The sequence below is a fragment of the Heliconius melpomene genome, chromosome 19, assembly GCF_056956725.1.
Source record: "Heliconius melpomene rosina isolate 202511_hmr_F chromosome 19, ASM5695672v1, whole genome shotgun sequence".
Classification (NCBI taxonomy): domain Eukaryota; kingdom Metazoa; phylum Arthropoda; class Insecta; order Lepidoptera; family Nymphalidae; genus Heliconius; species Heliconius melpomene.
Genome location: NC_140407.1, coordinates 16,451,417 through 16,478,903, shown reverse-complemented (window position 1 = coordinate 16,478,903; position 27,487 = coordinate 16,451,417). Strand labels below are relative to the sequence as shown.

Below are 27,487 nucleotides of genomic sequence, written 5' to 3'. Positions count from 1 at the left end.
CAGGATGGTCAGCAGTGCCGTCAGCTGACTAAGCTGTCTAATGGATGCCCTTGACAAAAGATCATATAAAGTATTTGTAAAATTATTATGTACTTATCTAATTTACTTTTTTATAATATTATAAATAAAAAAACTATATTTTAAAAGGGTATTAATTAATTATTATTCATTATTTAGATAAAATTTAAAAGATATCCCATTGGCAGATAACATGAATCAATTAGTCATTTCAAACGAGGAAAATCAAAGAACCTCCAATATAATATTCTATATATTAACTGAAACCATAATATATATTATACAAAATTTACTAGGAATCCAGTACAAACTAACTTACAATAGGACAAAATGCTAGTTAAGGTAGGCGTACACATTGTAATTATAAAATATTTAAATTTATAGGCGGCATATGTGGGGTAAAAAAAAATCACCTATAAATAAAAAAGATCAAAATGCCATACGGTGTTAAAAAATGTAAGTCGAGAAATAAAATATCTGCATAACTGAATCAATTATAATTTAATAAACAATAAAGACTAGCAGAACAAGTTATCTTACATTAGTTTGAACACTACACAGTGCACAACTGCGGTGTACGCCGACCTCACTCGGCGAAGAGTTAAGTCACTACGAGGACAGTGACAGTAGACGGTGGACGCGGACTGTAGGCAGTCCACTCTGTTAAAGTCGTCTTAACTTTCACTTTCATCAAAAGTAAGAGCAAGACGATTATCGACAAATTTCCTTACATACAATAGATTCTCACATACAAATTTAAAATAATAATGAAATATACAATAAACAATCAATAATACACGTTAATATACATACGTCCCTTAATATATATATTTGAAACTACATAAAAACTATCAGCTTAATTTTTCAAAAAATAAAACCTACAATATTAGCCTTTAAAAGCTATATTATATATTGCACATTACAGAAATTAGGTATAAACATATCTTTTCTTTTATTTTGAAAAAATGAATGACAACTAGACCGACAAGAACGTTTTGATGAAAGAGAGTATTATTAATAAAAAAAATAGAATAAAAAAGATGAGATAACAGAAAAAGGAAAAATTAAATATTACATAATATAGTTTAAACCTAAAGATAAACAATATGTATAGGAAGACTATATCCCTATATAAAATATATTATTGCATTTTAAAATAAAAATGACCCAACTCAAAAATTTGCAATATATGGGAAAACACCATGGAATAACAAAATACTCATATAAAAGTAAATATAGCAATATATATTTTTTTCAAAGTAAACAGGAATTTCTAAGTTATTGAAATTAAGTGGTTCTTTGATATGCTAACACATGACATCATGGGAAAAGAGGACTAACTGAAGTAACTGAAGATTTACAGGAGTTCTAAAGTGGCAGGAACTATTATGAAAATATGTTTTATTTACTCTATCACATATCGAACTGAATGTACATTGCTTTATTTGCATCTATATGAATTATAATTCAAATTTTTATATTAAATCCGAAATTTTGAGTTATGCCACTTTTATCATAAAAATGTAATAACATAAATTTTACACATATATATTACACGGAAATATTTTTACGGAAATATAGTACATTTAAAACAAATGAAATTATTCGAAAATAAAGTGACATACAGAAATATTCACGTGTAATTGACAAATGTTTTTGTCAGCATATGGCCTAATCTCTTTTACGACCTTGGCTCAGTTATTTTAAGTCCTGGGTTCGATTCCCAATGACTATACAGACGTCATATGTTTAACGCCACAGTTAATATATCATTTTTTGCACATAAGAAATTATATACTTTTATTATAAAAATATATAGGTATTTATATTTTTATTTAAAAAGAATAGTTTTACAAACTTCCTTTTGATCGATTATATTGTATGTGTTGTTTTTTATGAAAAGTGACAAAAATAAACAAATTATTAGAAACAAAGAAATGTTTCCCATATAATTTAAATTATAATAAAAAAATTGACAGCGCGATAAAATACTAATTAATAAGCCATAAATCACTATACTTTTCATAATTTGGAACTTAGTGACTCACTCTTCATTCTTCATCCTATGAAATTTAAACATTTTTTCGAGAGAAAAGAACACTTCTATAACGATTTATGCAAAAAATTTATTTAATTTGATTATAAATTAACAATAAGTTCAAGCGGGCGAAGTCGCGGGCAGGTCGCTCCTTAATTATATAAGGCATAGTGAAGCAACATCATGTTCTTGTTAAAACCGCATCAATAAAAATAGGCTTTCCCATTTTACAAAGCGTATGAGGAAAACGATAATTTTTATACAATAAAGTTGCGCCTTTAGTAAAAGGATATAAGTGTAAAAAAATATTATTCAAGAATTATAAGCTAAAATGAGCCAAACAATAATCAGTTTTACTTTAATATGTTTCAATAACGATGAAAACGAGAAAACAAGAAATAAAAAAGGCCTTTTTTAAAAATAATATATAAGTAACATTTTACCCCGCTGTCAATTACAAACAATATAATAACATTATTACAATATATAAGTATCAGAATAATTATTATAAATATGTTATGCGCGGACTAAAGAATCCAAGAATTTAAAAACTAGGGGAATCATCATCAAAATCTGTTCAGCAATTTTCATTCGGTACATTAAAGCTTACCTACCTAACAAATAGGCATTTATCTCTTCATAATACTGAAGTATTATGTATTTCCCCTATGGTTCAGTGGTGGTGATATTTCGTCGGTTTCAAGCGACATTGATGGGGTTCACACTTTGTCGTATTTTGTCGAACAAAGTCTCGCTGTCACTATCGTAGGAGCAGGGACATGGCTGTGGAAGACAAAAAATAACTTTACTTATGATATTTGTTTATAAAAAAAGTATTTTTTTTTCAACACATTCAGTATATAAGATGGCAGATACAGATAATCTAGTGTCAACACACTGTAGGTTGGGTGTATTTACAAACCACTTAGAACTATTTTGTAATTTAAATTTTCAATGAATTACAGAAATTAATATGAAATCTAATACTTGACATTATTTCTTATGTTTTTACAGCTCCTTGTATTAATCTAAAAGTAGTAAACAAACAACTTACATAATGTAATTAAAATTCAACAACAGCAATTAAAAATACATGAATAATTTCCTTATATCTTTAACACTTCCCTCTAACATGTAGCCCACGTGAGCCAGGCACTAAAGACACTAACCTCATCATCACTATCATCGTCGTCTTTCGGCAGCATCGCCAACACTTTAGCATCTCTCGTGGTGACAAGAGAACGCGCGGTGCGTCCCGCGTAGTCGCGTAACAGAACCGCGCCGGAACGCTGCAGGCTATGTATGAGAGTGGCGTCTCCTTGTCGCGCTGCTATATGCAGAGGGGTCCACCCTGCGAGAGCCTCCTAGAAACAAAATGGTTGATTAATGACTACGACTATATGTAGTAATAGTAGCTTTTAGTGTATGTACAATAATACCCAAGCGAACCGACAAGACAGTTGTATTCCATAATATTATATACAATTATATTTCACAACCAAAATGATAACGATGTGTAGGCACTTTAATTGTTGTTAACTTAATATTGCAGTAATAGCGCGATACTAAACGGAATAACCCAAATTAAAAGAGATAAAAAATATTATTATTTTTGACAATTATTTATATCTAACCTTTGTGTACTATTTTTGTGAGTCAAAGATTATATAAATAACGTTCATTAAAGAAAGTATTGTAGACCAGATTTTCTCATACAAAGGATAAAAAAGTAGCTATATAGTAGTAGTAGTAGTAGTAAATAGAAGCAAGTTTTTTCCCGACTGCTAAGGAAGGATTATTTCTAGACTAGGCAACGAGATCCAAAAATTAAGACACTCCATGCCCGGATAAAATATACCGCGTGGTAAGTGATGGAACTCAACGCCGCGCTCCGTTTTGTAACAACGGTTTAGATGAGGATCGAGCTCACAACCATCACGATACCCTTCAAAAAAAAATAAACCAAAACCAAAACGTGTATTAGGCACGTTTTTGTACTTTGACCGATTCCATAGGAAAATGGGGGTTTTTTACAACCTCGAGGAGACCCCGGTACACATTACTATGTTAGATTGCAAAGTTTTACAGCTGCGAGGCAAAAAAACCCCGACGTTATCGTTATCAGTAGATTAGAGCGGGTTTCCCATCATTGTGACTACTTCGCGTCGCCCCCGTTCAGAGAGAAAGGCCGCGAGCGCTATTTTACATTACTTTAATATCTAGGCACTATGGTACAAGTAAAGTAGATATTTACCCTGGCGTTAACATCCGCGCCGAAGTACACGAGCATTTGCAACACATCTGCGTGACCCGCTCGCGCCGCCAGGTGCACACAGCACTGCCCTGTAACAAACAAATAGACGTCAGCGTTAGGTGCCGGCACACAACATAATACATTATGTTGGGGGGATCCTGGGATTGCATCTATCAGGACCATCACATATTAATGAGAACATTTGTCTATCGGAATAAGACTTTCAAAGTAAAATCATCATTTTTTCCTCAAACATTGGAAGCGTTGACTTTGACGTGCCTCTGGCCTCTTGACTCACGCACTCATCGTTATAAAATTTATACGCATATGTTTAGTAGTACATTAATGTTTAGTAATATGGTTAGTTCATTGATATTCAATTGCACAGGGGTTATAATATTAGTTAAAATTTCTTGTTCCAGTTAGATGAAAGCAAAATTGGTTCTTTAAGAAGTGATTTACATTATTTTCAAGAATAGAATTCAGTAACGTATATCGTAGTTTATAAATATAAACCTATATGGATAAAAGTGTAATTGTAAGAAAATTCTTTCCAAAAAAAGATCATCGCATCGTAATGAAGTAAAAATGTTAGAAATTATAATTATAGCAACTTATGAATTGCAAATACTACCGACCTATGCAAAATTTTTAAAACGTACACTTTTAAAAACCTGTAAATTAGTACGTAATTTTTTCATAAGTTTATATTATCTGTATAAAATCATAAAGCTGACGAGTTCGTTTGGTTGTTGAACTACTGGTTCCTGCGGCTGCGGTCACAGCTACCTCTACAAGTAACGTCTACATTGGAAGTGCTCCAACGCTATTTATAGCCACATCAGAATAGATCGCGCTCCCCGCCTTTTGAACACTATTATAGTACGTACACTACGTACATATGTTTAGATATTCTGTACAACATCAATATATTTGCACGCCATGCTTTTCGAAAACTATTTGATATGTGTTTACTTTGATAAATGAAACACCTATGTATAAGGGCCCCTTCCCACGACTTCACATCAATCCACCATCTTGTTATAGACGCGAATGTGCGTATTCCATTGCAAAATAGCCATCGACCGCGCCGTACGTCAACATAAACAGATCTACACGTGGAGCCTAGAAACGTCTAATGAGACACGCTCATACCACCTACACCACTCGACCTGCTTATTTAAAATACTAGTACAATGAATCAAATTTATTTGTAGCTTTTGTAAGTAAGTATTATTTGTAGTATAGTAGAAGCCAGTTACGAGATCAATATAATAATAATATGCAGCGGTATTTAAATGACGGCACGACGTGCGCGCGCGCAGGCGAGGCGGGCGAGGCGAGCGGCGGCGGGGCGGGGCGGGGGGAGTGGTGCCTGGGGTTTTCCCAACAATGTGACGCCGGCGTGCCAACGTATTGCCCTCTATATATGGCTGACGATATTTTTCAACGTTTCCGTAATTAACCAATCTTCTAAAAGTTTAAATGTGATTCAATAAAAATATATTTTTTATAATGTCTTTGGTTGGGAAACAACCAAACAAGAAATAACCTGAAATTAAAGTTATTATAAATAATTTAATCAGGACATTAAAGGACATGTTATGAAAAAGTCCAAGTTCAATAAAACAATAGCGACTGATAACGACTGATAACGATTACCGCCAGATAAACTACTGTAGGTGATAAACAATGTTTTGTATTCTCTCATGATTTGAATGCTAATTGGGCAAGGGCGTGACTGAGACTGAGACTCGGCGAAGATTCTACTAGAGACGACGACGAAACAATTAAAATAATCCTTGGGGAAATTATATAAGCTCATATTTTATAGGTTTTTATTGAAGTTGTGATGCAAGGAGTAGTATTATTCGGAAATGATAAAAAAAACCGGACACTCGGTGGGGTTTTCACATTTGATCATCGCCTGTGTCGTTGACCATTTGACTAAAAGTGTGAACTATCTAAGTTAGCCTCTCACTTTTCATTTCAATGTCTAAATATGTCTTAGGATTGTAATACATCATTAAATATTCATAAAGCTGTAAAATTTAATTATGCCATGTAATCTTAGGTGTCTTAGGTGGTTGTATCAACCTTTCATCAAAGTTGCAGGAGGAACTATAAGCGTGATGTAATCACAAACGGTACAAGTAACGATTGTGTTCACGTAATGACGACAGACCGGAATTTCCGAGGCTTTGTAAGAAAACTTTCTCGTGGGTATCCCCACGGAGAATAATGATGCCAGCTGGCATTGTCTGCAGCTGGGGTGCGTCGCATGGATGGCTTGTGGTTTTCCTTAGTGTCTCAGGTGTCTTATGTTTACCTATAGGTCATTCTTTTTACCAGTTCGCATTATAAGGTAAATCATTGAACTCGAGGTAAACTCAACTGCTTTGAATAATAAATAAAAAAATTCTAAAAACTTAATTCCTTGTAAATGTGAAAAAGATTTTAACTGACCAATATATTACATCATAAATGGCACGATTTTATGTAGAACTATATACTACATAACAGCTTCTCCAAGGCCTCAACTCATGGTTACGTCGCTAACATTTACACAAATGTCACCTCAAGTATGGCAACCATTACATCGCCCGTTGACTTTATATATAATGGTAGGAAAATCCACGATCTCTTAACATTCACGTAACAGCGCTTCAATTAACGCGGTCTCTGCGCCTGCGCCGAGCACGGGCCGGCGTGCCGCGCGGTCGTGCGGTGTGGTGCTTTCACCGACGTCGGGAATACCCACCGACCTGAGCGAATGTGAAGTGCGGGCACTGCCGACCGCTGACCGCTTTTACATTTTTGGTGCCATTTTTAACAGCTGGGTATTTCCAAGTTTCTTTACTTGTTATTTTAGTTAAGAAACGTGTATTTCCGAGATACTCGGTCGTTTCCTTTCATTATATAAACACAAAATCAAGTAAAGAAGGTCTCGCATGCACCGCGGTATAGGGTTGCGACGGCGAGGTTGCGACGATGGATGGTTTTACCCATGCAAATAAGCATCAAAGAACACTGAAAGACATTGTATAACTTCGGAAAACCCGACCGTGCAGTTTATTATTTCGACCGACGCTAATACGTTATTAATGAAATTCTCAAAGTCAGGGAAAACCAAATTTACTTTAAAACATCACACTATGTCTTATTTAAAGCAGGTTTTACTGGTTTTACGTTTACGTCCAAAATATTTGTTACTTTATATATTTTTTCCTATCCAATGTTGTAAGAACTAACCATCTATAGACTGACTTGTAATATTTTTCCATAAATAATATCCGTTTTGGGGATATATGTAGACTGTAATTGCAAGGGCGAGTATATCGTGACCATCAGGGAGGACTTTTCATAACTATATAATTTTCCCTGATGTGGGAATTCGATGGCACAGAGCGCGATCGAGGCCTTGAGTCTCGCGGCCGGAGACCGAACGCGTAAACAATGTCTGCACAAACAGGTTTCTATAACAATTCAAGATCCTAGTGAAACCTTTTTTTTTTATTGAATGACGTACAATCGCGTGTTAGACACGTCCTGATGGTCAATTCCTGAGAGGACAATGGCATCCGGTAAACGTAAACCAGAACTAGATATCCGCCTTGCATTCGTTCTCTAAGCACCCAACATTTGACATTTTTGGACAACCGTCGGATGGAACAAATGATAAACAGGAAAAATGAGCGTAAAGGACTCATATTGGCATAAGCTTTAAATTTGAAGATAATTGCAATAAAAATTATAATGATAAATTGATAAAATGTATTTGAGGCGTTAAGTTGCATACATCATTCATCTTTTTTTGTTTCATATCTGAATTTGAGGTCATGGAGAGCAGGACTTATCATAATATGCCTATAGGTACTTTGTTTGACCCGATAAGAGAATCACACTGATTAATATGTATTTTAAATTTTATGAACAGTTTCTGCGTGAGAGAGCAGAGCGTGCTATTTATCTAAAATGTGATACTGAAGACACAGCTAAAAGGAAAATTAGTAATCCTGTAAGTAGAATCCGTCCTATAGGGAAAGACAATATCCCACATCTATTTCTAAGAAATTTGGAACTCAAACCAATGATAGGGAAAACCTATAATTGGGTATTTACTTCTTGAATCATATAGTACATAGAAAATAATTAATAGCGTTGCAGTCGCTGGGATTTCCGTAACTGACTTAGCTCAATGGCGAGATTGAAGACTTGTATTATTTTTTTGTAATTATATAACGTAACAGCGGCACACTGATCCCTATAACAGTAAACTAATCCAAATATATTAATCAACGATAAGTACATCAAATCTAAGTTTCACACTAATTGTTGATGTGAAAATAGTCCATGAATGCGTAGCGCTATCATCTGTGACCTCGAGCTGTTCTAATGGATCGATGGTGACGTCACATCGCATCACTTCAAGACGATTAACTTTTTAATTTCCGTAAACATTACTTCTACACATAGCACTTTATTCTTGTTTACTTGAGTAACACCTCGACAGGTTATACTAGAATGGAGAGGTCTCTATGGTTCAAATTACTTAATAATATGTAATTATTTGTGTTTATTGGCAGAGTCATGGTCCATGTAAATCATAAAATATACTTCAGAAATATTTTATCGTAAACGGTGCTATAATTATAACACCATCTACAATTGCTTCTGTGATAAGACCCAAACAAATTTGGATACAATATTATTATATTGTGCAACTGGAACTACTGGAAGACTTCCAATAAAAAATATAAAAAAGCATTTATAACGAAAACCAAATTTTACCTTTATAATTTCTCTGATTGACAATTGTTGAAAAGTTTGGGGACGAAGCATCCGATATAGGCCTGAGCAGTGCTTGTATGCACTCCAAACTTCTTACACTAACTGCTTTATGTAGAGGATTTTCTCCTGTGGAATCCCTCACATCTAAGGTGGCTCCTGCTCTGACTAACATTCTGGCAACAACCGCATTACCACTCATAGCGGCCAGGTGTAACGGTGTATGACCATAGTCATTTGGTATATCTAGCCATGCTTTGTCTGGACACACTCTTATTAAGATACCGACTGATTTCTGGCATCCGTGCACAGCTGCAATGTGTAGCTGCCTGGAAAGTTATACTTATGTTAATACACAGACTTCTGGTACACTGTAATATGCAAATACAAACCAAATTGGATAAATGTAAATGTTAATATTTGGATACATTTAAAATAAAACAAAAAATCATCTTCTGTATCATTAAATCGTAAATATATATATATTTTTTGCCAATTTATGTCTATATAGTCAGTCTTATAAGTACAATAAAAAAGTAAAATAGTAAATGTTTGATCATTTCTTTTAACAAAAAGAGGACTTTAAGTGGTGGTTTTGGACTCAATCTCCACTCAAACCCTATGTATTATTATTAAAGGACTAGCGGATGCGCGCAGCTTCGCTTGCGTAATTAGGGATGAATATAATAATAGGGTCTAATAACCCATGAAACATGTGTTCAATGAAATATTTTTAAGAGTCTAAATTTCAAATTTTATAAAAATCGGTGGCGATTTAAGAAATTTCCCATACAAACTTTCAACCCCTTATTTGCACCCTTAGGGGGTGAATTCTAGAAAACCATGAAACATGTGTTTCATTATATACGTTTAAGAGTCTGAATTTCAAATTTTATAAAAACTGGTAACGATTTAAAAAAAAACCTATACAAACTTTCAACCCCTTATTTGCACCCTTAGGGAGAGAATTCTAGAAAACGATGAAACATGTGTTCAATTAAATACTTTTAAAAATCTAAATTTCAAATTTTATAAAAATCGGTGCTGATTTAAATTTTTTTCCATACAAACTTTGAAGCCCTATTTCACCCCTTTAGGGTTAAAATTTTTCAAAATCCTTCTTAGTGGATGTCCAGATTACGAAAGTAAACATCTGTCCAAATTTCACGTTTCTACGTACAGCGGTTACAGCTGTGCGTGCGTCTTACCTCAGTCAGTGAGGACAAGTCCTTTTATATATATAGATAAAGGAATATTTTATTACCGAAACATTTTTGTGTAAAAATTTACAGAAAAGTTAACCAAATATTTTTAACAGAGGAATAGAAAAAAAATCCTTTTTTGGAAATATTTTTTTTAATTTTATTAAAAATATATTTTTTTTTACTTCAAGCTTCAAGATGCACTTATAAATCCCACTACATTCTATTTTACATTTATTTAATGTTGTTTAAAAAAGTATTCATGGTAAACAATTGTCATAAAACATAAATAAAACACTTCAATTTGTTCCAGCAAAATAATAAATAGGGGTTTGGTCTCTTAAGAGATAATTAACTGGGAAATATTGTATATTTAAAAGTAGACCTTATGAATTACAAAATAAAACTCATAATGAAATGTTATTACCATGATGGTCATCTAAATGAACTCTGTATAGATAAAAATAATAATATATACTGATAAGAGATATATGGAGTTGAGCATAAATTGAATTATTTGTTAAAATTTATATGATTAATGTGAAATATTACATGAAATTACTATACATAACAGGAAAAATATGATAAATTTTGGTAAATATGTATGTATGTTTTGGTATATGTGTATCTATAGAAATGCAAGTAAATTTATTACTCTCCTATTCTTATCATTATTAAAAATGGCAAAGTAAGAAAGGCATAAACAATAACACAGCAACAATAAAAACATTATAAAAGTAAAGTTTGTACTTTAGCATCACTTATACAGCATGTTATACAATTTCATTATGCTGTATTAATATTTTAAAATGTCAGTTAATGTACAATTTTTATTTTAAATTCTGCATCCAATGACTTTTCTTTCTAAAAAAGATGTTTGATATTTATGTATGTAAAGGTATTTCATCATTATATTCGATTCATATATGCATCCCATCAAAAAAAACAAGTTTGTATAAGCAAAGCACTTACGTATCACCATCGTCATCTTGCTGGAACAGTATAGAAATCGGTGGGATATCCTGTGGTCTTTCAACTTCAATATTAAATTTAATGAATGGCTCTTGTTGTTCGACAGGCGTAGATTCATTAAGGTTAATATTAGACAGAGGCTCTGTCAAGCACAAACCACTATCTAACCCCGTGTCACTGTTCACTTGTTCTTGTTCATAACTTTCCACTGGGCTCTCTTCCGCTATATCTACTTCCTCGGAAGACAACAGCTGTTCACTCACAGGTCCGGACTCAAAACCAACGTCGCTCTCCTGGTCATCGAAAACTTTTGTTTCAAACCCCTTTTTGGCACTCATTTTTGTAAACACACTTGTATATATAACAATTAAAACATAAAATCAAAAGGAGCTATATAAGATTAAACTCTAAAACAGCACATAAACATGGTTTATTAAGTATTGTCTTTCATTTGCGAAAACAACCGTGTCGCTGCAAGAACGCGTGCGCAATGATTAAAAATTCAACGAGCAAGATGGATATAGAACTATAGACAATATAAGACATAAGTGACGTCAGTGGACATGAACACGAACTGCGACATACGAAAATGTTTGATTCGGATTGTCACACTAAAATATATTTGTTACTTATCAAAGCTTAAAATGATTCTTCTATAAAATAGTTTTTTTTCTATTTTGTCACGTGTAATGAACCAATAAGTAAAAAAAATATTGAATATATGTTTATATTAATTTAATTGAAATGTGTTCAGTATTATTTTCTTTAACTACAAGTAACTTATTTTAATATTATTGTACATCAATGTTTAAACGTTCTTTTGTCAACAACAAGCAATATTCAATATTGTTAAATGTTAATTGTCACTTTAAAAGTTTAGTTTACAATTTCAAAAACAAAAGAATGAAGTAGTATTTTTGTAAATGGTTGTTAATCATTAATTACACTAAATTAATTTCAAAGATTTCTCAGGTTTTAATACATAAAACCTAGTAGGCAGTTATCCTTAAGTAGAAAATAATGTTTGGTGAAAAGGTTATAGAATTATTAAAAGAAGCTGAGAGAAATCGTGAAACTATTGATCAATATAATGTAAGGATTTAACCAAAATTTGGTGCTTCGATACTACAAAAAATAGAATGAAATAAAATAATTCTTTATGTCAATTGATTTCAGGATGAAAAAGTACGTCAGATCATCCAAGAAATGCACGCATTATTTAAAATGAACATGACAGACGCGTGAGTAACTGAAAAGAGTATAATTTGAATATAAATTGATATTTTAAAATAAACATTTGCATATAATATTACAGAAATGCAACCACTGATAATAAATCACTGTGGACCACAGTTCAAGTTCGGCATTCTGCATTAGAAAGGAATAAAAGATGTCTTCTTGCATATTTATACAATAGAATGACCAAAATAAAAGTGTTACGCTGGGAATTTGGGTCAGTTCTACCACCAGATGTAAGAGATTTACTATCAGACAATGAATATCAATGGTTTTCTAAATATTCAACAAACCTCGCCACATATATGAGATCCCTAGGTGAAGATATAGGCTATAACGGAATAGATCTTACAGAAAATTTACGTCCACCTAAAAGTTTGTACATAGAAGTCATATGTTTAAGTGATTACGGAAAATTAGAATTGGAAGATGGTGATGTGATCACCTTGAAAAGGAACAGCAGACATTTTTTGCCTACTTCTGAATGTCAGACACTTATAAGACAGGGTGTTTTGAAACAAATTTCTTAATTTATAGATTTTATTGTACTGTAATATGTAAGAAGATTTAAGAATAACCTTTAAAGGCTGATTTTAAACTAAATTTGTAATCTAACAGTAACAATGTATAAAATGTGGTTGTCATCAAATACTTCTTTTAAGCAAAAGTAAAATTAAAACCAGTTAAACTTAAAGTTAAGACAGTTAAATAAATTAATATTTTTAAGGTATTGTAGATTTAATTTTATTTTAAGAACTGTTTATTTACAAAAGGATAATGTTTTTATTTTAATAATAGTTTTAGTTGATAATAATTTAATACAAAAAAATTTACCATATATATAATTAATTGTATTGAGACAGTAAGTGCTCTTACTGTATTGTTTTTATGACTTTATTTTGGTCATAAAAGTGATAAAAATGTTTTACACAATAATTTTTAAAATGTCTCAGGTTTGACTGTAATTGCAATGGTTCTAAGTTAACTTTCACTTGGGTTTACAATTATATATAATTTACTTTTTATTTACAATTTTATCAGCAGAAATGCCACATTGCAGTTGGTCAATGTTAGACTATAAACTCTTTCGTAGTGGTTTCAATTTTCACTTAGGGCAATGTCAATAAATCCAAATTCAAATTCAGGTTATTTTATGATTGCAAAAATGATTATAAGCATAAATATAGCATAATATACTTAATATAATCAGAGTCATTGTAGTGCAATAAGACATTATTCAACTGATAACACAATGGTTGTGGATTTGATCTCTGACCTGTGAAGACAACGCAATACCGCCACTCCACACGCAGCGTGGCGATAAGGTGGTTCAACAAGTATTCTGACTACATCCTATCATTTCCTTTACAGAATATATGTATATTATCAGCATTTATCATAATAGGCAGAGGTAACCAAGCGTACGACACTACCATCCAGAGATTGCTTGTGTGATGTGTTGTGATACCGGTATCATTCATAGATACATAATTTATGAATAAAAAAGGCATCTCAAGATCGATCTCAAACTTGAGGGCGGCTCATAAATACGGGCCGATTGCCGAGGGCCTTTTGTTTATATATTAAAAACACTATATTTAAAACACTATTAAACATTAACAGTTTCCTTAAACAATTTAGGTAAAGTTCCTGGGAAATTCGAATAAAACACATAATTAATAATATTTACCTAAATAGGCATTTTTTAAGGAAAATTTATTTAAAAATATAATTTGTATCGAACAAAAAACCCAGAGCGATGCGCGACGGTCACCGTTTGTAGTAGCCTAGTGCGCGTGGACCCGATGCCCTTGCAGCCTTGCTGGTAAACACTTAGAAATATTTACGTTACATATGTATTACACACAAACACAATGTACTTGGGGTCCTTGTGTACTTGGGGTTGAATAGATGCGCGACGGCTGTAGCTTCGATCTCCACTAGGGAAATACTGATATTTGGGCGACGTTGAATTCTGCTCAGTCAGTCCAGAATTCTGTGTGAGAGCCCCTGCGCTACAAACGGCCCAAAATAATTATGTTAAACATAAGTACCTACCTAGACTTACGCTGAGACAAGTCATGAAATGAAACATAATCATCGCGTCTCTAAATGGAAATAGGTAAAGTATTGGAATATCCTACTCCAACAAATATTTATTTAGCTTCGCGCTGTCCCTATCCCATAAATATATAGTGGGCAGCGGCAGAGCGAAGTGAGTGTTAAGGATATGGACACTTAGTTCTCCGTTATTTTCGAGATATTGAATGTTGTGTGGTTGAACTCGGAGCCACGCCTATTGTTATAAGAGAAAATAAAAATAATTATTTTTCTAACTGGTGCTACCGTGGAGAACCCACGAGCGTCGCGCTTACAGTCCTACTGTGCCGCCGCTCCACGACGGCCTCTAGAAACTCTTCAGCTTAATAATATATTATTATATTATTGTAATTACTTAGTATAGATATAACATATAAGGCATACTAAATACAAACGCAAAACATAACATAAGTAACTCAAGGCGCTTTAAAAGCCGGCGCGGCCTCGGCGCTACGAGCACAAAGCCGAAACTTGTCTGTTTAAGTTCACTTCGAAGTTTGGCCGTAATTTAACTTTATATGACGAAACATAGTGTAATAAATCGTCAGGGCGATCGGAGATACCAGCGCGTACCCCGTAGTCACCCCGTAGTCACCGCGTAGCCGCCGGGAACCAACCCACTTATTTATTATTTAAAACGATTTACGAGACCTGAAAGCGATAGAAATAAATTCAATCGAGATGTGTTTATGTTTTAAATTATTCCACATATTTTTAGTAGCTTTACACTGTATCCCATATTACGCACGTAGCAGGGCACGTAGACGCTGCAGACGTAGGGTAACCTCGGAAGCCAGTGCTAACACACTACGTTCCCATTAAGACGCTTCCGTTCCTCACTTTACGCCGAACTTAATGCCGTGGTTTTGCGTCGTTACCAGAGCGAGGAATCGAACAGTCGCACGCTTGTACCTCTGCGCCAGGACCGGCCTGGACTTAAAATTATTTTGGCTGTGTGGTCATTTTGGTACAGTCTGGAAAATTCTGACTTATGCTTAAACACATTTTTATTGAAAAGTTACTTTCTATTACAAACTGTATGGTAAAAATGTATTTTTAAACAATTGGTGCTGTTAAAATGTTTTCTTAGAACACATGAAAATTTTGATTACCTACAATCGAAGTTGAGATAATGTGTGGTTTTGCTCTCATCCTTTCTTACTTCTTACTCAATAATTTTAGGAATACTTAAATGTGATACTGAAATGAATGAAAATAAATCAGCTTCACGCTGTATCCCGCATCTATCCACCTTTCATTAAACTGAACTTGTACTAATTGTAACAGAGGAATCCCTTAAACCTAATAAATTACAGCTTATTCGTTCGCATTTTACAGGTCTGTATTGCAGTAGCAGCTCCAATGGTTTTTATAAAATGTGCACTAACAAGAACACCTGCGCCAAGAATATCAGCTTGTACCTTCGGAGATAACAATAAAGTGTAGATATTGGATCTCACTAAGCCCGTCCTGCCCCAACACCACCACCCCCCGCCCCCCTTCTGCTTCAGAAGAGATGCTACTTACTGTTAGTGCGATAACTGTCTGTTCGAGCTCAACTACAAAGAATATTAAAAATATTTATATATTTACGTTCTTCCTTTTATGACAGTCATCTCTCTATTGACCGTCTGTCAGAACCTAGAGGACACTCCCTACAGTACAGAGCCCTAAGGCCCCTAGGTGGCTGAATCAGACTCGCGCTTGACTAGTTCTTTTTTTATAATATAATCTACGTATCTAGGACATTAACTATGTTAGTAGAGAGTTAGTGTATAAATATAGGTGCTCATTCTGCTCAAAAACTTTATTTAACTTTTATAAGTATATATATATATATATAAATTAGGCACTTAGAAAGTAGGCAATAAACATAAATTTTAGGGTTCCGTAAAAAAAAAATTTGTGTGGTTTTTATAATTTGTGGTTTTGGGAATTTACAGATTAATTTACTGTAACAGTTCGAGCTTCGAAGTAACCCGATAACGTATTTCCCATATGAGTAAGCGGGGCGTAGCAGCGCTCAGAGAGCATTGCGGGGAGCGGGCCTGCACTCTGTACCAACGATGGAATTTGGGAAAACACTGCTAACAAATATTATAAATTGTAAAAACCATTCATAAAACCTAATTTAACGTATGAAGACGTATTAAATTGTTTATTACCAGTTGAAAATATATGTTGACCAACTTTCCTAAAATGTAGTGTTTATCATAGATTAGAGGGCCTTCTGGGTTTTCACATTAGTTTAATTTATACTTCAAAATAAATTATAAGCTACTTGTTATCGGGGATTGATGGCTATATAACAAAAAATCTTTTAAATTGACTTCAGTAATATTTGCGTGAAAAGCGAACAGAGACACAGAAGTGCTTTATGCGTTAGATGCAGTCGAGCCCTAAGTTCTTCTTTTTTTCCAATGTCCATTGACATTTCATGACATTGCATCTTGGAGAGCCGGCTAAAGCGGCTAAAGCACTAATGAATTTGATGTTTCCGCTAATGCGGTCAGACATGTATATATAGCGCCACAAATGATGTAACGGAATTAAACTTTTTAAACATTATATATACAAATGAAATTAGTGTATCTTTAATATTATTACTACCGTGGTTGTAAATTATGATCCTGGGCGGCTTCGCCCGCTTGAACTCTATGAATGAATTAAATAAAATAAAATACTCTTTATTGTACAATAGAAAATACACATATACATGTATTAATACACTAGCGGACCCGGACGCGGCTACGCCTGCTTGAAATATAAGAATATAATTTCTATAGAAATATAATTTCAATCTAGATGAAATGCTAAAAGTGACTATTATATTTATTTTCATAAGGATGAATATCAAAATGACTTGGTAACGAACGCGGTCGCGTAGCGACGACGGTTGTTGTTAACATGGCAGAATAAATTGCATGTCAAATTAGAAAGTATTTTAATTTATTAGTATATATGTGTAATGTAATATTATATACCCTATAGCACTTCTGAAGAATGCAGCTTTCATACAAAACAAAAACATAGTAAATCGAACCAGTAGATCCAGAGATCTTAGCGTTCAAACAAACAAACAAACAAACAAACTCTTACATACAGTAAACTATAACTTCAATCTAGATAAAATGCTAAAAGTGACTATAATATTTATTTTCATAAGGATGAATATCAAAATGTCGCGGTAACGGTTGCGTAGCGACGCGACGGTTGTTATTAACATGGCAGAATAAATTGCATGTCAAATTAGAAAGTATTTTAATTTATTAGTATATATGTGTAATGTAATATTATATACCCTATAGCACTTCTGAAGAATGCAGCTTTCATACAAAACAAAAACATAGTAAATCGAACCAGTAGATCCAGAGATCTTAGCGTTCAAACAAACAAACAAACAAACAAACTCTTACATACAGTAAACTATAACTTCAATCTAGATAAAATGCTAAAAGTGACTATAATATTTATTTTCATAAGGATGAATATCAAAATGTCGCGGTAACGGTTGCGTAGCGACGCGACGGTTGTTATTAACATGGCAGAATAAATTGCATGTCAAATTAGAAAGTACTTTAAAATATATTAGTATATATGTGTAATGTAATGTTATATAGCCTATAGCACTTCTGAAGAATGCAGCTTTCATACAAAACAAAAACAATGAAAATCGGACCAGTAGATCCAGAGATCTTAGCGTTCAAACAAACAAACAAACAAACAAACAAACAAACTCTTCCGCTTTATTATATTAGTATAGATAGATACTATAGTTAGTTTTTTAGTTGTAAAAAAATATTTTTACGTTACAGCCGTATATACAAATATTTGGACCGTTAAATAAATTAGAAAGAAATTATTTATATTTAATAAATAAAAAAAGTGAGAACCCCAAGGTTGAAGTTAATTTTATATTTTTATTTAATTACTAGTGGACCCGGACGCGGCTACGCCTGCTTGAACTTTAAGAATATTTATTAAATATTATATAATATATTTATTTATATAAGGATGAATATCATAATATAAGTTCATTTTAGGTGACATTTTCTTAAAACAACAAAGAGACTTTGTAAAACCGGTGCTTAGCAACGACGGTTGTTATTAACATGGCAGAATAAATTGCATGTCAAATTAGAAAGTATTTTAATTTATTGGTACATATGTGTAATGTAATATTATATAGCCTATAGCACTTCTTAAGAATGCAGCTTCCATACAAAACAAAAACATAGTAAATCGGACCAGTAGATTAAGAGATCTTAGCGTTCAAACAAACAAACAAACAAACAAACTCTTCCGCTTTATTATATTATAGTATAGATAGAACAGTACAATTATCGCTAAGAGAGCGATCTCTTCCAGGCAACCTTTGGGTAGAGGAGAGAAAACAGTGTCTGAAAAAGGGAAGGGGTGTACAGAGCTGATATCTAGTTCTACATATACATACATACATATATACATACATACACACATATATACATACACACATACATAAATATATAAATAAATACATAATAGTTTGCTTATAAAATATTTTTTTTTTAGAACACAGAAACAAGAATATGAAATAAATACAGAAAATACAATCGAAACCTAGGTACTTACAGCGTTAAATAATAATCTTTCAGCCTCTTTTAAATGTTTGTATAGTCATAGCTTATTAAATATATTTATAAAAATAATTTTGGCAGTGAATTTTAGAAAACAGTGAAGCACGTGTTCAATTAAATATTTTTATGAATCTAAATTTAAAATTTTATGAACTTTCAGCCCCTATTTCACCACTTCAAGGTTAAAATTTTTCAAAATTCCTTAGTGGGTGTCCACGTTATGAAAATAAACATCTGTCCAAATTTCACGTTTTTACGCACAGCGGTTACGGCTGCGTGCGCTTCTTACCTCAGTCACTGGGAACATCTATTTTTATATATATAGACTAGTGGACCCGGACGCGGCTACGCCTGCTTCAACTATAAGAATATTTAATTAATATATTCATGAAATTATTTTCAATTTTCAATAGAATTAGTAAGAAAATATAAGCTTAAATAATCAAAAAGAATAATAAGTAGATACACATTATTAGAAAAAAATATCTGAGTTATTGAAATGAACCAACAAAAGGATTAAAAGTAACTAAAGGATAAGTATTCTTAATATTAGAAAAAGTACCAAAAGTTTTCCGTGCGCGCGTACATACTCGTAGATATCGACTCTATGAAATAACTAAACATTTTTCTATATTAAATAGGATAATTTTAGCGGGCAATATCAAATAAAATAAGAAGAGAACCAAAGTGTAGCTTAAATTAATTATAAACAGCAAATAATTACATAAACATTTACAATAGTTCGAAAATGTATGAAAATTTATAAAACCGTCAAAGTCATCTGCCGGTTCACGTCGGTCATACTCATACTATGCCGCCCGTAGGTTAGGTCATTTCGAATCAGTGACATCTCCTTAATTATTTATTAGAATGTTATACAGTAAACTATAATTTCAATCTAGATAAAATGTTAAGAGTGACTATTATATTTATTTTCATGAGGATGAATGTCAAAATGTCGCGGTAACGGTTGCGTAGCGACGTGACGGTTGTTATTAACATGGCAGAATAAATTGCATGTCAAATTAGAATGTACTTTAAAATATATTAGTTTATATGTGTAATGTAATGTTATATAGCCTATAGCACTTCTGAAGAATGCAGCTTTCATACAAAACAAAAACAATGAAAATCGGACCAGTAGATCCAGAGATCTTAGCGTTCAAACAAACAAACAAACAAACAAACAAACAAACTCTTCCGCTTTATTATATTAGTATAGATTATTGTAATGCAATAATTCGTAAGTTACCCTATAGATAATATGGATATCTCATAAATATATACTATCCGTATCCGCACAGGTTCATCTTTAAGGATTGTGTCGTAACCACAACAACAATATTGTTTATTATAAATATCTTTTTAAGTTGAGTTGAGTTCTATTCTCATTCTCTGAATCATTTGCAGCGTGAAGCTAAATTAAATGTATTAATTGTTGTATATTGTAATAATATCAATTGTCCTGGCTAACCAAACTATACCAATAAAGTGATTCAAAAGTGATTGTGCATCCACGCAGACAAAAAGAACGCAATATCAGCTAAAGAATGATCAATATATGAAATGATAAATACATTTTTATAAATAGTTATCGTTGTCCGAAAGAAGTCCCGTATGCAAGAGGGAATCTATTTTCTAAACATTTAGGTGTATGTCTTGAATATTCTTAAACCACTGTATATATACTCGTAATAATTAAAAAAATGTGAAAACTACGCAACATTATTTGTTTGTGGCGGCGCGGCCGGAGAGTACCACCCATAAATAATGTTAATGAGAGGTTTTTCCGACCAGAGAAAAACCCAGTATGTGTTGTACCTACTACTAAAGTGCAATAGCATAATGGTTGTCCAAAAGTTAGAGTGTAAAGTGATTAGAAAATAGTTTCTAACCAAACGTTTAACCTACATCATGATTCAAAACTCGGTTCCTGAGTCACGCGGCAACAACATCACTGACGAAGACGAAACTTACGTAGTTTCGAAGCTTTGTCGAAATTTCTATAGAAATGGAATATTCCGCTATACGTAAAATTAAAGCAAACAAAGTTGCCGAAAGGTGACTATTTCTTAAATGCGAGTACGAATGTCATAGAAACAAATAAAAAATTTAAAAGTTTTGCTTAAATATATCTACTAAAAAATAAAGTAAATGCGTATACAAAATTTCAGCTTAATTATCATGTGAAGATATTATTCAAAATTCAAATGCAAGATTCTACATACATTGAGCAAGTTAAATAAAAGCTTGTAACATCTTGTAGCACGAGACCCTGGACTATCTAGCAGAAAAGACGGATCATTTGACTCGTTTGAATCCACACTCGATGGGGATGTGTGGTTTTATTACCGAGTTCCTATGGCGAGGTTCCGGTTCTATCATCAGACCAGTTCCATGTCTTAAAAGTTTTGCACTGTCTTCTAATTTACACACGTACGCCAAATTTAACTTAGTCAATATTAACTTGCAAAATTTGATTACAGACAAACACAAGGATAGCTGAAATTAAATGTGGCGTGTGGCGTGTGGCGTGTTGTGTTCCGATTATGGAAGCTATATTGTTATATTGTTTGGTAGGTGGGTCTCTGTCTCGACATCAGAGCGAACAAATGAAAATTTAAATATTTAATTTCCTCGATTGTTCAGTCTGTCATGATGTAGCAGCATCTCGCCTGGTGCTCAGATGTCTTGATGTCTCGAAAACTGAGCTAAAAACGTAAAAAGGAGTATTTAGACGTTAGGTTCTCTCCACGTTCCTGCTACATGCGGCATACAGCATGTGGCTAAACAAATCTTATCTTATTAGGTAGAAACATTAATCACCGGTATATTTGATTGCATATTATTATATCAAAACTACTATAGAACATAGTCATTTAATAAAACAATTCTTTCAAAAAAAAATTGTGTAGAGATATAATTTCAGTTTTACTATATATTTTATTTGTTCGGCTTTTGGTTTCCATAGCAGCAGAGCTTTTCCCATAAGAAGCAGTTATTGTGTATTACTTGGAAAATAACAGTATTTTCCCCAGACCGGGACTTCCTTTTTTATTTTAATTTATAGATGATTTGATTCCATGAATGTTAAATTTCATTCGAATTTATTGTTATAAATTTTTAGAAATTTCTTTTTTTTTTAAAGTCAGCTATCGTGGCGCAGGCGGTCATCGCCTGATTTAAAACACGACGTCTGTGGGTTTTGATTTCCTCGGCGTTAAGTTCCAAACTTGTCGAGCACACTAAACAAGCAGAATAGAACAGAATTTTTGATACTACGCTATCTCTGGGCTCTCTAGGCTCCCTTGCTATATAAGTGACAATTATTTAAGCTAAAAAGGATAAGTTTTATTTACAATAAATAAATAATCGACAACCCTGAATAACGTTATCCGACTTGTCGTACAGTAGGTACGTCCGTGCTGTCCATCAGTCCCGGCCAGTTGTCAACTATTGCAGATGTCTACTATAATAGTCAAATGGTTCAAATTAAATCTACATTACTATTGATTTAATATTATTATTTTATAGACCATTAATGGTCAGAGCGCCTGGTCGGTTTCCAAGAGGCGCGTTTTCTAAATAAGTGTGGAATACACTTTAAAAATGTTAAAAATAACATGTTTCTTGTCTTGTTATACAAAAAGTGTTAAAATATCTTTTATGTATATAATGTTCATTTTACTTATATAAGCGACAGGCGTTGCGGGTTCGACGACCGGCTACTACTTCGGAGAATGATTATTTTGAAATTAATTATCATTACGCTGTTGAGATATGCAGAGCACGGCAACATCTCGAACAATTTCAATCCCAATATATGAGTTCGGAAAACAGCGTCTTAATACTACGTTCCTTCTGCCTGCCCTATCATAATAAACACCAGTGACTAATGTGTTCCTACGAAGCACCGTCGCGGCGCGGCCGTGTGTTTTACGTTGCTTTTGATTCATCGTTCAATGTTATGTATTTTTGAGGATAATTTGAATGAATTCTTCATAATTACTTAACCCCATTTAGTAGATTCACCTAAGTATGTATTTTCCACAAGTAAGGCACTGGACACTGCGCAAATATTAGTACTGTTTCCTTAAATTAAATCTTTTTATCCTTTTTAAATTATGCGTTATTATAATTTTGAGGATAATTTGAGTAAATTCAAATAGTTCCCCAACCTCATTCAAAAATTATGTATTTTCCCTGCAGTTAGTTTTCATCGGATCATACAAAATAAATAATATAAAAAGTATCCTGTTAAAAAAAATATGGAATAACTAGAGCCAATATAGAGAGGAGGCGATCGGATGTACTAACTCTAGGTTCCTGGGCTCCTTCGGTCTACTCTGCTATGAGCAGGGTACAGTGTGCAGTTGTAAAACCAGAGTTAAAGCGTTAGCTATAATTAAATTATAATATGGTTTCCTATATTCTACTTATTATACGATACTAATGAGTCAATTTATTACTTTGAAAGTTACATTACATAAGATTCATGTATGTACGCTTTGTTAGTGATTCATGTTTTCAAAATTTTACGGCGCATATTTTTGACGATAATTTGGCCGCGTCATTAAAAAATATGTATTTCCCAAAAGTTATTTTTAATTGGTCACACAATAGTACATTATATTTTGCAATAAGAACAATATTTATGGTTCCCTCTGCCCATCCCCACCCCGCTGTGCGTGGCACACGGTGTGAAGCAAGCGAGAGTGAGTAGTAGGAGAGGCAAGGAGAAGCGTCTCTTAGAAGCGATTATAAAACACTAAGCTATTGGGTACGACCGCCTCCTCCGCCTCCACCGCGCTCACAGACTAACTCACTGTCATGCGTTTCATTAAATACTTATAACGATATTCTATTGACAAAATAGGTAATAAATCAGTACAATAACTGACGCACGGCAGCGCATTGTTTGCGGCGGGTTTTACCAATTTATTGTGATCATTTTGTTAATAAATGCCATATGGCCTGATTGTTTTCACGATAATAGATTGTGTTTTTTTATATATCTTTGTACAAATATTATTAAAATGAAAAAAATGTTTGGTTGAACACGATAATCTAATAGTTCAAATTGATAAACTTCTTTGCATAGGATAGGAAAAAAAAAAAAAAAAAAAAAAAAAAAAGAAAGGATATCCAGTGTACTCGTGGCACAATTATTATAATGTCACAATTCTTATTTATTTTCATTTAACCACGCAAAAGAAGCCACACACATGTACGAGCCAGTATTTTCTTTGCTTGTCGTATTCGACACATTATTACGTAAAAAAGAAATACAGTCGAATTGATAACCTCCTTTTCTTACAGAAGTCGGTTAAAAATTATGATCAATAATAATTTAACTTTATTGTTGACTGACTTCAAAGTTCACTGACTGATATGTATGTATGTAGGTACTCGTCCTGGTCGCTCCCAACTTAGCTGTTGATGGCTGTGTGACGTCGCGTAGTAGACCAGTAGCGGTGGCGGCGAGCAGTTCCGCCAGCAGTTAACGAAGTATACTTAGGGCGGAGTGTCGTCACACTGAATGTCGCTTGAAGAAATGTATTGTTTGCATTTGTAATTATCGCTTAAGGTTATCACACTGTCGTGTCGTAGTCAATATTTGATAATTGCAATTTGTACATTTTTGTTGATTTTATATTAATTTTAAAGAAAATAAATGTTCTTTAAAGCAGCAGTTGTTTTATTTGACCTTTTTGATGTTAATTTCATTGTTTTCAATTCTTTAATGAACGCACTTATAGACTTACTTTATATTTTGCAAAAAGGTCTTATATGACACTAGCGGATGCGCGCAGCTTCGCCTGCTTATTTGTATCCTTAGAGGTGAATTATAATAAACCATAAAACACGTGTTCAATGAAATATTTTAAAGTGTAATTCAATTAAATATTTTAAAATGTAATTCAATTTAATTTCAAATTTTATAAAAATCAGTGGCGTTGTAAAGATTTTTCCATACAAACTTTCAAATCTTTATTTGCACCCTTAGGGGTGAATTCTAGAAAACCATGAAACATATGTTCAATTAAATATTTTTAAGAGTCCAAATTTCAATTTTTATAAAATTCGGTGGCGATTTAAAGATTTTTACATAGAAACTTTCAACCCCTTATTTGCACTCTTAAGGGAAGAATTCTAGAAAACCATGAAACATTTGTTCAATTAAATACTTTTAAGAGTCGGAATTTCAAATTTTATAAAAATTGGTGCCGATTTAAAAAAATCTATATAAACTTTCAACCCCTTATTTGCACCCTTAGCGGGAGAATTCTAGAAAACCATGAAACTTGTATTCAATTAAATACTTTTAAAAATCGAAATTTCAAATTTTATAAAAATCGGTGCCGATTTCTTGTTTTTTCCATACCTTACCTTTTTGAAAAATTATAACCCCTTTAGGGTTAAAATTTTTCAAAATACCTTCTTAGTGGATGTCCAGATTACGAAAGTAAACATCTGTCCAAATTTCACGTTTCTACGCACAGCGGTTACGGCTGTGCGTGCGTCTTGCCTCAGTCAGTGAGGACAAGTCCTTTTATATATATAGATTGAGTCACAGCGTGTATCCAGACTTGAAGGATTGGTCTGAGGCTGTCCAGCATGATTGACATTGCATTTTTGATTGCATCACGTTTCTTATTAACTCTTGCATCATATATCAATCATCTTCTCTATGCATCACCAGAGCACGTTATCCTTCTTTTCTTATATCCTTAATACTATATACTGTTCAATTATTTCTTACCATTTCGATATCCTACGTGAGGAATAATCCAAATCGTGAAAAGGGAATGTTAAATAAATAAAGTTAATGAACTAATTCAAAGATATATATCGGAACGTGCGATAAATTGTGTTGTAAGCATCGCTGAGTCGCAAAGCCACACATAAAGCGGCGTATTAACCATAGTAAAGCGATTTACGAGGGATATAAAGGCCTTCCTTAACCCATCGGTAGGACCACCATGTGGGCCCCGCTCTGCTCCTCTTGCACGCCGGGAGTATTGAATCTATCTATCTATCTATCTTTAATCTATCTATCTTTAAGGATATTTATATAAGAATATACAAAGTTTTCCCTAAAAAGAAATTTACGTTTACTTAGTTATTACTAAGTGTAAACATACTTTCCTAAATAGGAAAAACTGTTAGGTACATACTAAATAAATTATAATATAAACTTCTGGCTTGTTATTTAATTATAACTAACCTAACTATATATTTAAAAAGTTTCGTTATGCCATATCTATGTAAGTGATTGGTACTCTACTCTAGACAGACAAAAGTTTCAAAATCATTTGTTTAAGTTTTACTATGTTAGTTTTACTACGGCATAATTTTTTATAATTTATTTGTATTATAGTTTCGTCAGTCGTCGTTCAGTCGTCAGATTTTAAGAAAACATTAGACCTTAGTAATAACCTTTTCCATATCTCATTGAAGAAATTCCAAATATTTTCCCTGATCTTTTCCTTGTTTTCTAGATTTCCCGTTTATATTATGCAAATAAGATAAGAAGATACTTTGTATGACAAATGACGATGAGAAATGAATTAACTAGAATTTAAGCAAATAACAAGTAATCAATGAATACTGTACACACATCGTTGCGCGTGCGTAGATTTATTTATTACATAGACTCATCTAAATTAGCACGTTGCATTTGATTATAGGTTTTTGAACGCATGTACTTTAAAGCGAGCTGCGTTAAATTATTTTTTTATACTGAATTGAGTATTTGTGTCGCACTTATTTTTATCCTTGCTTACAAAAGTCAGTCGATCCCGTTTTTAGTCCCGCACACAAGGTTACCTTACTCATCACTTTATAGCATCCAGATGAACTGGGAGGCTGAACTCCCAGTCCCAGCCAACGATTTAAGGCGCAGTAAAAAGCTTCCAAAAGTGGAACTATCTGCTACGCGTTATTTGAAAACTTTTCCACTTCGAACTTGTACCAATGATAGTTGCTTAATTGGTTCTTGATTGTGTACTGTAATTTTGTATACAGGTCGTTGTGGCACAGCGTCTGAATCTAAACGCGGTGGTTACAGGTTCGATTCAATATTGGGGGTATAAATTATTTTTATTGCCTCGCTCTGGTAACAAGGCGTGGAGTTCTGTCACGTGTCTATCAAATTTAAATGTAGGTATATTTATATATTTACGCAATGTCTCTAAAATTGAGTGAAAATCAACCTTACAACCGTCACGTGTACAGTCATACTCTGCGCCACTGCGCCAGG

The 27,487-nt window shown here is 33.1% G+C and overlaps 2 protein-coding genes across 2 annotated transcripts; one reads left to right on the top strand and one right to left on the bottom strand.

Annotated features, from left to right (window-relative positions):
- Nucleotides 1-255: 255 nt before the first annotated feature.
- On the bottom strand, nucleotides 256-11,784 carry cact (NF-kappa-B inhibitor cactus). The gene is made up of 5 exons (XM_085203382.1): nucleotides 11,273-11,784; nucleotides 9,102-9,427; nucleotides 4,311-4,399; nucleotides 3,226-3,420; nucleotides 256-2,839 (listed from the first exon to the last, which is right to left on the bottom strand). Exons 1-5 carry the CDS (start codon nucleotides 11,608-11,610, stop codon nucleotides 2,756-2,758), a joined length of 1,032 nt encoding a protein of 343 aa, XP_085059508.1. The 5' UTR covers nucleotides 11,611-11,784; the 3' UTR covers nucleotides 256-2,755.
- A 299-nt stretch (nucleotides 11,785-12,083) lies between these two features.
- LOC146529035 (DNA replication complex GINS protein PSF1-like) lies at nucleotides 12,084-13,238 on the top strand. The gene is made up of 3 exons (XM_085203384.1): nucleotides 12,084-12,364; nucleotides 12,449-12,513; nucleotides 12,588-13,238. Exons 1-3 carry the CDS (start codon nucleotides 12,293-12,295, stop codon nucleotides 13,036-13,038), a joined length of 588 nt encoding a protein of 195 aa, XP_085059510.1. The 5' UTR covers nucleotides 12,084-12,292; the 3' UTR covers nucleotides 13,039-13,238.
- Nucleotides 13,239-27,487: the final 14,249 nt, after the last annotated feature.